The sequence below is a fragment of the Diospyros lotus genome, chromosome 15, assembly GCF_014633365.1.
Source record: "Diospyros lotus cultivar Yz01 chromosome 15, ASM1463336v1, whole genome shotgun sequence".
Taxonomy (NCBI): Eukaryota; Viridiplantae; Streptophyta; class Magnoliopsida; order Ericales; family Ebenaceae; genus Diospyros; species Diospyros lotus.
The window spans coordinates 27,969,408-27,981,586 of NC_068352.1; the positions used below are offsets into that span (position 1 = coordinate 27,969,408).

General features: G+C 34.9%; 1 protein-coding gene across 1 annotated transcript; it reads left to right on the forward strand.

Annotated features, from left to right (window-relative positions):
- Positions 1-7,310, forward strand: LOC127792640 (uncharacterized). Its single transcript, XM_052323229.1, has 2 exons — positions 1-396; positions 6,590-7,310. The coding sequence occupies exons 1-2, from the start codon at positions 120-122 to the stop codon at positions 6,949-6,951; spliced, it is 639 nt and encodes a 212-aa protein (XP_052179189.1). The 5' UTR covers positions 1-119; the 3' UTR covers positions 6,952-7,310.
- The last annotated feature ends 4,869 nt before the right edge of the window (positions 7,311-12,179 follow it).

Genomic DNA, 12,179 nt, shown 5'->3' on the forward strand with positions numbered 1-12,179 from the left:
ATGACACAACGCCCGCCTCTGTCTCCCTCATAAAATCTCTCTCTTGTCTTCTCCAATTCCAAAGCCAAAAACCCTTCTCTCTCTCCCTCTCTCTCTATACCGACACGCGCGCGCGGAAGATGTTTCAACTATTATTCGCCGCGATTTTGGGGGAAATGGCGGTGATTCTGATCCTGCTCTTCAAGACGCCTCTCAGAAAGCTCGTGCTCATGGGCTTGGACCGCCTCAAGAGAGGCACCGGCCCTCTCGTCGTCAAGACCATCGCCGGCGTCATCTTCGTTATCATGTCCATCACTGCTTACACCGTCACCGAAATCCAGAACCGTCCAATTGATTCCCGTAATCCGACGGACCAGATTCTGCTCGCCAGGCACATGCTCGAGGCCACTCTAATGGGTATAATTCTTTTCCGCTGTTTTTTTTTTTCGATGTTTCATGTTGTTCTTTCCTTCTCTGCAAGAGAAATGAGGATTTTTGTGCCAAAGACGTGAATGATGTTACAATTTGATTGTGAAATTTGAAACCATCAAGGGCTTGATTTCAATTACTTGTGGACTTTTTTTTTTTTTTTTTTCTTGAACTGGTTTTTCTCCGAAGTGGTCGGACGATCTATGTTTAGGAAGTATGTAATTTATATTATGTACAGAAGATATATATATTTTTTACAGTGAATGTCCTAGATGACTGAAGCTCTTTATTATATTCATAATTTTCTGTTTGTTGTGTTTTTCAATTGCTTTCTGAATCTTCTCTTAGTGTTTTTGTTTGTTGTTTTTTAATTGCTTTCTTAATCATCTCTTAGAGTTTGTAAATGTAAAAATGTCTAGATTTGAATTGCCTATGTTTTTCTTTAATTGGAGAAGAAAATAAAATGAGAATGAACCTGTGAGACATTGATTCAGTGTGAGTGATGAGTGGAAACCTAAAGATTAGCCGTTATGAAGTTTAACCACCAAGAGTGAGATGGCCATGGGTTGTATATGGTGTGGTACACCATGACCTGGCCGACCCAATTAAGATTATCCCATTTAACTCCTAGACCTGATTATAGTTTGTCCCAACTTACCCAAACCATTTTACCTATTCATCACTCCTTTCCTTTTACACGTCTCCAAAATCCACTATCCGCCCCACTTAAAATTTGTGCCTACCAAACTATTATACTTTACATTATTTAATTATCGTCCTGCTTTGCCGCTTTAACATTTTAATTGGTTACTTCCAATGTGGTTAAAATATAAAACATGAAATAATTATGGCACTTAACATTTTGGCTAGTCATCAGTGATTAGAAAAATTACAAAAAAAATCTACACAATTCCAAATATATATTAGAAGTCATCCATATGTGATAAAAGCCATAGCTCACATTCCTTAATTTTAAATAACCATCATATTTAAGTAAAATTAATAAAGCAATATTATAAGATTAAAAAACTACCTATTTCACCATTATTGATTTGTTGTAAGCTAGTTTTCTTGATGCATACACTAATATATATCTGATTGAAGCATAAATATTAATATAAGTTGCAAATCATATATCAAAATCCCGATATACAAAAAATTGTAAGGCTATTCCCGTGTCAAAATCTTGACCTCAAAATCCTTTCTTTGTATCTAGATTCCTGAAAAAAACAAATTAAAATCTCCTTTAAATCACATGCTTTCTATAAAGAAAATAGGCAAATATAAAACAAGATCTTCTATTAAGAGAAACCAAAAGTTTCCTCTAGTATGACAACAACAATATGTCAAGCCTTTCTTCCACTATATGGAGTTGGATACACAGATTTTAGCTTGCTAATCATTTCTATCTCAGTTTATGTCCACTTGTCTGACATCCCTTTTGATTTAAGGATCATATTAATAATTTTGTCAATAAAAAAGATGCCCTTTTGTCCCATGCATTTCCATACTTCTATCAATATATTGCCTAGTCCAACTGCTTTACTATACTTCATCTTTTTCAGTGCTTGCTTTATCATATTTGGACATGTACTCCTTCAATATGACTAATATAATAAAAAATCTTCAGATATGAATGAAGATTCCATAACTAAAACAAAAAAATAATTGCATAAAATCTGTCAAATAAGTGAGACCAAATAATGGAAACCATGATAGAGAAGAGTATTTTATTTAAGTCATAGGATTTCCATATAACCCATACAAATGTAAAATATATCCAATTCTATGCAACAAACCATAAAAAAGGGTATCCCATTTATATCCAGTATGATAAATATTTCTTTTGTTAATGACAACTCATCTTTGTTTCTTCCTTATTGAGTTCATGGCTTTTGTGCTTATTTCCCAGTTTCATTTATTGGGTGTTGTTTGCTTTTGCATCACATATTAGTTTGTATGATAAACTTCAATTGGAAATACTAAGAAATTGAAGATTGGATTCAATTGTTGCCTTTCCACCAAATCATTTGAGCATTTGAAAGGAAAATAATTGATACTCTGATGGCTAAACTCACAAGCTAGAGTATTAGGATCAGAATCAGGATCAGGAAGTACCATTAAGATATATATAGAGAAGTTCTTTTCCCTCGAAGCAAAGCTTTTAGGCAACTCTTTCACAACATAGGATTCCCAGTTCAGATGCAAGTTAAACTCAAATTACGCCTCTCTTCGGCTCTTTCTCTCTAAGCGTATACGTAAATCTTCATGCTCTAGCAAGACCTCGCTGCTCTCCCCCTCTCTCGTAAAGTCTTCCACTTGTTCCCATTGGTCGCCTCTTTCCTTACTCTGTCAAGTAAGTAATAAACTCCCAGACTCTAAAGAGCCAGCCTAGTTTTCTGCCCTTCCTCTCTCAAGTTTGCATCCTAATTTGAGAATGAGTAGATATGAGGTGAGGATTAAAAACAAATAAAATAAATCAAGCAAAAAAAAAAAAGGGGTAAATTGCACTCAAACCCGTGGTTTTGGCCATTTGCAAAAAGACTCCTTGTAGTTCAAAAATGTCTCTAGAGGTCCTTATGGCTTATTATTTTTGTCCAAATACCTCATCCAAAGACATTTATATATCCTTGTGGTTTAAAAATGTTTCTAGAGGTCTTGGCAATTTAATTTTTTTTCTTGGATTACTCATCCAAAGACATTTTCAAATTGATGAAGCAGATGTCTCAGAAAAAATAGTAAACCCCAAGGACTGACATTTTAAAACCATAAGGGGTATCTTTGCAAATGGCCCGAACCACAAGGGGTCTAAATGCAATTTACCTAAACAAAAATGTGCTCAGCCTAGATATGGGAATGACTGAATGAGCAAATCTTCATATACGAAAATGTACTCAAAACTCATATCTAATGACTAAGGACACATATCTTAAGATTTTTTTTTTTTTAAAAAAAAGAAAAAATTTGTGCTCACACTAGATCTATAGATTTGAGACAGATCTAAAGATTGAGGTTATTCTCAAAACTGAGGCATGGATTCATAAGCGGGTAAATGGGTTTCCCAAAAATGAATGGGTTGATACCCTTTTTGACTCAAACCCATTTTTACCAAATTAAAAGGCTTAAATGAGCCATTTTAGGTCCCGTCAGGTCAGGTTGGACCCAACCTTGTTCCATTTGCCATCCCCAAGACTGAGAAATATCATTTTTAGTGGTTACAAGAAATCTTTTTATCAACATATATATATATATATATATATCTTCCAAGTTTTTCAAGGCTAGGGGCTAGATTGTATTCACAGGAGCATGAAAATACAACAATTGCATGCAGATTGTAGACAAGTTGAAACAAAAATAAAATACCATTAAGGAAATAAATTGTTGTGAACCCCCAGTTGTCACTTCCAGATGGACAACAAAGTCTGGGAATGTGCAGTATCTTTGAGCCCATGTTGGAAGTTCCAACTCTATTCTTCATGAGTATTCATATTCTTGATGTGAGCCAAGATTGATCAATGGTGGTCTACGCCATGTTGTAGGGCGCATGGCACTCATCACCTTTCTTCTTTTTGCTTTTTTTGTGGCTAAGTATTCTTCCTTCTGTTGACAGACTCTATTTGGACTGCTCTGTTCAGTTTTACTATATGTGGGGCTCAAATCTAACTTTTTGTTTTCAGTTTTGTTATGTTATAGGCTTAGGCTATTTTTCTACTTGTCCGTTGTATGACCTGACCTCTACTTGACAATTATTCTCATTTTTTGCTAGCCCAATCTCAAATTCTCTGGTTAAAATGGAAAAGGGGTAGTGATTTATTTTAAAGCACTACTTGGATGCTTTATAGGACACAAATAGAAAATTGTTTATAAATGACAAATTGCGTAGATTCTTTGAAGGTAAATTACACTATTAGTCCTTGAACTTCACACGGTAACAAATTGGTTACTGTATTTTAATTTCTGTTACTACAACCATTAAACTTTGATTTCTGTTAAATTTTAGTCATTCTTTTGATTTTTTGTCAAATTTTGTTAATGAAAACTGGCGTGGTATGCATTCATATAAACCCAAAAATTACTAGATGTTAAAATTAACCTAAATCCCGCAATCAAGTAATTTTGGGTTTATATTAATGCATACCAAGTCTGTTTTCGTTAACAGAAATTGATGAAAAATCAAAAGAGGAGTTGAATTTTAACACAAATCAAAGTTTAATGGTTGTGGTGACAGATATTAAAGTCCAGCAACCAGTTTGTTATGGAGTATAAAGCTCAGGGACTAGCAGTGTAATTTACACTATTTTTTATGAGAGTATCTTTCTCCAAACTCTTGGTTCTGTTATGAAAAGGTAAAATTTGTAGAGAGTAAAGTTAGAAAAGGAGAAGAAAAATGGCTGGCAGGACATATGTTTTCCCCATTGTTGAGCTGTTTGTGGCTTAATTATATGATGTATTTAATGGTGGAAAACGAATGGTTGTCTTCATGTAGAAGCATACATGATAGATATGGCCTTGTTATGAGAAATAAAAGTTTCTTTGTATGGTATCATTACTGGAAAAAGATGATTTTGGCTGATTGAATAAAATCCTGAGCTTGTTACCCTTTTAAGCAATTTGTAGCCTTGAAAATTTGACAAGGCCAAGTCCCTTCTAATTTGGTGCTTGTGGGCTCATAATGCAGTATTATCTATTCAAGATGGATGGTCTTTTCTGTTTGAATCACTTTTGAGTATCTCATAGATGCTAATGGTGTTTTCAAAACAAGAAAAGTGTGTCTACTGCACGAGGCTCCCCACATTACAGGGTGCAAGTGAGGGTTATCTTTGTATGCAACCTTACCCTTGTTTACAAAGAGGCTATTTCCACAACTTGAACCCACAACCATTTACTCACAAAGGAGTAACCTTACTTTTGCTACTGTGGCTTGCAATCATGGCATCTTCTAAACAATTGCATTAAAATTACTCAGAATTGAAAAGTGTACTAAATTTGTCCATTAAGGCTTCTATGAGTTCCACACATGCCCATGTTCTATATTTGATGTTTTTGACAGAAGGTGTGCCCAACATTTTGATGCCCTTTATTGATTGGCCTGACCTCATAGGTAAGCCTGATGGAAGTAGTGGTAGACTGGCTTCTGGTGGTTGATGGCACCTTGAATGGTGGGCCATAGAATAACCAAAATGCATGAGGGCTGATTGCTACGAAACTGCCAGATAGCAGGAAATTGCTAGCTTGGCAGCATTTTGATCTGCCAGTTCTTCCATCTCCAGATTTTTAGAATTTCTGGAAATTGGCAAACGAGACTTAAACTTCATATTATTAGAAGCCATTTTCAAAAATTTTCAGATTTTTACCGTGTACTGACAATTTTTGCCCCTTTTGATGGCTGCTGGAAACTTGCACTTCGAGCAAACCAGAAAATTGCTGGCTTGCATTCAGCTTGCCTCTTTTCAGGCCTTAAGCAGTTTCTCTACCTCTGAAATTTTGTACACACTAACCTTAGGATATCTTGGATATGCTTCCTATTCTTATGGATTTTTCAAAAATGGTTTAGGCCCTCAAAAGACCCTTGTGCAGTCTAAGCATTTCTTTCTTTTCTTTTATTTATTTATTTACTTTTTGCTGAGAATTGAGTCTTAAGCATTTCAATTGTTCATTTTGTGCTAATTATCTTCCATAGCCCAACACAACCTCAAAAAATTTTCCTTGCTATCAAACTTTTTCAGGAACTTGAAAATCTCCTTTTACTTATTTACCTTTCTTTTTTTTTTTTTCCCTTCCAAGTCTCCAAAGTTAGCATTTTAGAGCCATGTTCCTCATTTTCTATCTCATGTTGACCCCTTTGACCTTTAACTTTTTACATGCACCAGCAAAATGGCGCCGCCCACAATTTGGCAAGTCTAAGACCTTGGTTCATTTTCCTTTTTGTCAGCCTTAGATGTTTTAGCATAATCCTTGCACATCAGTGTCTAATTCTCTTTATTCCTCTGAAAGATTGGCTTGATGGGGTATTATATTCATGGTTCCGGTTCTTCAAATATGAGAATGTTAGAACTGTGAGTCAACAGAGAGTTGAAAGACCTGGCACATCTAACATATGTTCCTTGTGTCTTGTACTCCAATGGTTATCTTTAATGTAAACCTGTAGAGTCCCGACTTGATCTGACTACGCGATATGCAGGGTTCTTGCTATTTCTCTTGCTGATGATTGATAGACTGCACCACTACATCAGAGAACTCCGTTTGCTCAGGAAGACTACAGAGGCTGCTAAGAAGCAAAACCGAGGCACTGATGATGGAAAAAGCGCCTTTACAGAGGAGATCTCTAAGCTCAGAGCGAAGATCAAGCATCTGGAATTCGAACGGGAGGAGAAATCAAAAAGGGTGAAGGCTGCAGAAGCCGATGTAGAGACTCTAAAAGGTCAGTCCCAGGGATTTCAACTGAAGCACGACCAGATGCTGGAGGAGAACCGAAACCTCCAAGATCTGCTGCGGTCAACTGAGCGAAGCTTGTCTCATTCTGATGGCAAGAAGAACACTTGAAGGGAACAAGAGCTTGCTATATGTTTTTGGTTAAAATGATAGGTACCGGAAGTGGAAGATATGGTTCATGTAAAGTAAATTGTCAGCTATCTGAAAGGGTCTTTCGGCTATTATATGTGCTGGCCATGTTTGGGATGGTAGAGCCCCTAGAACATGTCAAGATTTTATTACATGGGTCGCAAGTATTTATGTTATTTGACGGAAGAGTTCTGTGCCAGCTGTTGACTGTCTAAAATAATCTTTCTCCATTGTTCATGTATTATTCAGTGGGAGATTTGAGGACAACAAAGGGTGGGCTTTACTTGGTCTTGCCGTTTTTAAGATCAATTTTTGATATGGAAGGCCACCATTTGTGAATCTATTTTGCTTGTTATAGTTTTACCCAATTTTAGCATTGTGGATGTGATTGCTAACAATAGTATTTTTTAGGGACTTTTTATTTCCTTGCCAAGTAGAGACAGAATTAACTTCAGTATCAAAATTAACACCCACCAATGTTAGTGGGAATTAACGGACACTAAAGGGCAGCTTTGTGCTTTTTCTTTCCAACCATTTTTTAAGGCTATTAAAAAATTTAAATAAAATAAAATCTTAACGACTTGTTTAGTTATGAAAAATAGTCTTAATTTTTTTAAGAAGTTATAAAATTAGAGAAATTATTTAAGTATAGCATTTTGTAAATAGAAAATGGAGATTTGAAAAACATGATTTTCAAAATTGAATTAAATTTGAAAAGTTACTAAAATAAATTTACGAGGATGTCACACATAGAATTAAGGCAGATTGGTTAAAATAGAGAAATGCATCGAGGGTGTTATGTGATGGTAAAATCTCATTAAAACAGAAAGGAAAATTCTATAGGACAGCTATAAGACTAGTTTTGTTGTATGGCTCAGAATGTTGGACAGTCAAATATCAGCATGAGCAAAAGACGAGCGTAGCGGAGATGAGAATGTTAAGATGGATGTGTGGCTATACAAGAAAAGATAAAATTAGAAATGAAGTTATTCGTAATAAAGTAGGAATAATGCCAATAGAGGAGAAGATGAGAGAGACTAGACTAAGATAATTTGGTCATGTGAAAAGGAGGCCAAGAGACGCTCTTATGAGGATAATTGATGAAATGGAATAATTAGCCAAAAAAAGAGATAGAGGTAGATAGGGGCGGAGCCAGAAAATATTTTCAGTGAAGGCAAAATTTATTAAACAAAAAAATAATAAATAATATAAATATATTAAAAATTAATATAATTTATTTAATTTCTCTCTATTAACATCTTTTACCACTGATAGAGATTTTCGTTTTAAAAATCTCTCCATAACTATTTCAAATTTAATATAACAAATGAAAATTAGAGAATGCACAAATTCATAAATTTACAAATTATGTGATTGATCCAACAATTAAAATATCAAATTATATGTGCTTGTGCAATTAATTCAATAATCAAAATATCAAATTATGTGTAATTGATCCAACAATCAAATATCAAATTATGTATACCTGCAATTAATAAACTTATTTATCAATTTTTAACATCACATTAATAAACTTATTTTTGAGAAATCTAACATCAATTAACCCAACATCAGTTAACAAAATTCAAGTTCAAAAAGATTTTACAACAAAAATTAGTGAAGCAGAAACTTAATGCTGTGTTGCTCACTAATTTACCGTTTATGTGAAACAGGGCTGAGACGGAGAGCCGGAGGTATAGGTGTCAAAAGGGCCGGCCCGGCCCGAGTCGGCCCACAGGCTTTTTAAACGGGCCGGGCCGGGCCCGGGCCCTTTTGCCATGGATAGGGCTCGGCCCAGCCCATGGCCCCCCTACAAAGGGGCCAGATCGGGCCAGGCCCTTAGCCCACAGGGCCTAGCGGGCCGGGCCTGGTGGGCCCGACCCTTTTTTTTTTAAAATAATTTTTTTAAAAATAATACATATAATATATACATATATAAATATCAAAATAATACATATATAAAAATTAATTTTTTTCTTTTAAAAATATTTTCTATCTTAATTCTTAAGTTTTAAATATTATTTCATTATTTTATATTTCAAAATTCTATATGCCTTATAATTTTTTTTGTGAATTGATATGAAAAATAATGTACATATAAAAAGGAGAATGTTTATTTATAATTTAAATATATAAAAAATTTAACTTAAAAATTTTAAATAAATTGATGGTTATTATTTATATATATTGCGAAATTAAATTTTTTAGTATCCAATATCAATAATTACTAAAGAATAACAAAATTAAAAAAAAAATTGAGTAAGGGCCTTATTGGCCCATAAGGGCACGGGCCGGGCCGTGGGCCTAATTTCTTTGGCCTAGCCCGGCCCTTTTGACACCTCTAGTCGGAGGCGAAGAGGCAGTCAGGTAGGCGGCAGCAAGCGACTAAGGGCTGGAACCCGGAGGAGGGGCGAGCCGGTGATGCTGGCGAGCGATGGAGTGAGGCTGCGAGAGAGCTCAGAGAGGTAGCAGCAAGCGAGAGCGAGACTGCGAGAGACCAAGGTCTGAGGGAGTGCCGGTGGCCGGCGAGGTCGAGCGAAGAGACGACCGAGGCGGTCAGAGCGAGGCTGAGGTGGCACCGGTGAGCGATGGAGCCACCGAGCCAAACAGAGGCAAGAGCGAAGAGCAGGACGCATGGGGGTGGGCAGCGGCTAAAGGCGGGCGTTTGAGTGAAAGAGGAAATGAAGGTGGGACATGGGAGGGTTTACAAATTTTGGGCAGTGCAGGCCAAATTAATGGCGTGCCATGGCCCTCATTGGGCCTATGTTAGCTCCGCCCCTAGAGGTAAATCTAAGAAAACTTTGGAAAAGATATTAAAATTTGATATAAAGTGTATGGACCTCAATGAAGATATGACAAAAGACAGAAATACATGAAAGTCTAGAATTCATGTAGCCGACCCCACATAATGGGATAAATGTTGGATATGTTATTGTTGTTTTTTTTTTTGAAAAGTTACTAAAATAAGTTTTCTAAGTTTTTCCTATTAATTTGAAGATTTAGAAAATGTGGAGCGGGTTCTCTTTATTTTTTAATTTTTAATTTTTAATTTTAAAATTTAAAATTCTTAATTTTTTATTTTGATAATTTATTTTTAAAAAGTTAAAAATATGTTCTTTTTATTATTTTTAAAAATAAAAAAAATTAAAAAACACGTTTTTTTAAAGTTTAAAAATAAAATTTTATTAAATAAATTTAATTATTTAAAAATAAAATTATTTAAATTTAAATAAATAAATAAATTAATTAACTTAAAAAAATAAAGATCATTGTGATTATAAATAGAAAATATTAAAATAAAAAAATAAAAATATTAAAATAATTTTTTTATTTTAATACTTCCTATTTATATTCCAAAGCAACATAATATTTTCTTATAGATTAATGGTAAAAAAGTCTATTATATATATATATATATATATGCGAAAACATTGTTGTGCAATGAGTTGATAGTATTTTTTTCTTTTCTTAATGAGTTGGTAGTAATATTATGATTTTACAAAGTAGAAAAGAAAAGGTTAATTGAAAATTTGGAAATGAAAACCCTAATATTACCGCACCTTCGATCTTCTTCTACAGTAGAATTGATTTTAAACCACTCTTGAGATTTTGCCTACGCAATCTGAAATTGAATTTCCTGTAAATCTTTCACCGTGATCTAGGATTCCGACTGAGAAATCCCAGTCGAAGCCTCATTCGAACTTCGACTCGAGCTGGATCCACGCCTATCCAATCTCCTCCCGCTCACCCTACGCACCTCCGCCAGAAAGTTAGGCAAAGCCTTTGCCCCGCGCATCCTGAAAGTCGCCCGCTCGTAGGCCAGCGCCGCCTCCTCCGCCATCTCGAACATGCCTAGCCACACCCTGGCGCCGTGCCTCGAATCTTCGCCGCGAACTTACCCCAGGGGTGGCGCCGGACGCCTCTGTAGTGCTTCTTGGGGGCGGCGCGGCCGGGCTCCAGGGCACCGTGGAGAGAAGATGTGGCGGTCGGCATCGAGAATGAAAAGGAGGGCTTGAAAGAATTGGCTTCGTTTAGCACTTGGTAATGGTATATGACCTGTCCAGGGCAAATCTAGGAGCAGATCTGGGGAACGTCTGCCCCAGATCCATAAACCATTTCAGCCCTCCTCTCATAAATGGGCCAGATTTGCCTTGCAAGGCAAATCTGGGAGAGAGCTAAATCTGGGTGGCCCACCCCCCCCCCCCCCCCTCTAAATCCGTCTATGTTTTGGGAGTCGCTGTCGTTGAGAGACATTAAAATAGGAAGAGAGGAAGAAAACACGCGAAGAAGAAAACGAATGCCTTTTTCGTGTTTTGGGTTTGGATTTTTTTGGATAAAAATATTTAAAATAATTTTTTATTATTTTAGAGTTTTTTTATATTTTTAAAAATATGTTTTCAAAAATAATAAACAGAATGCATTTTTATTATTTTAAAAAATTAAAAAAAATTAAAAACAATAAAAAGAACACCATCTGAACTTTTTATTTAAAATTAACATAAATCATCTTCATCTCATCTCCTCCTCTCACACAAATTTATATAAAAGAAATTAAAACATATCTCTTTATTTCAAATATATATTTTAATATTTTATATTAAAAATTAAATTTTCTATAGCTAAAAAATTATAAATAGAAAATAAATTTTTTATTTTATAACTAAACAACCCCTTCATTTTATTTTTTTTTTAATGATCTAAGTGTGAATTTTTCTTGCCTAATCTTAATTTTAGAGGAGACTAGTCTTTTTTTTCTAATTTGATATTCGAGTAAAACGAAAGTCAAGGGAATGGAAATGAATGCGAGAATAGATTTTCACAAAATGTTGCTTTGATGGAATGATTCATTCCAAGGAAATAACCATTTCCTCAAATTAAATGAATAAATTTTTTATTACAAAATAGATAAAAAAAAATCTTTCTATTTTACATGTTTTAAAAAAAAAAATCCCTCCCAAATGGATCTAGTCAGCATCGAAAATTGCTGTCAAGTAGGTCTTCCTCGTTCTTTATCCATCTATTTGCTTTGATTTTGCAATTTTTTGGCACATTTACTATATTTTTCATGTTAATTTTGTAGTGCATTTATTACATTTTTCATGTATCCGTTTTCTTTCTTTATTTCATTAAAAACTATTTCATTCGTAAACGTAACCTAAATCTCCAAAAAAAAAAGTGTTGAAAAAGAAATTGTTTGACTTCCTTCATTT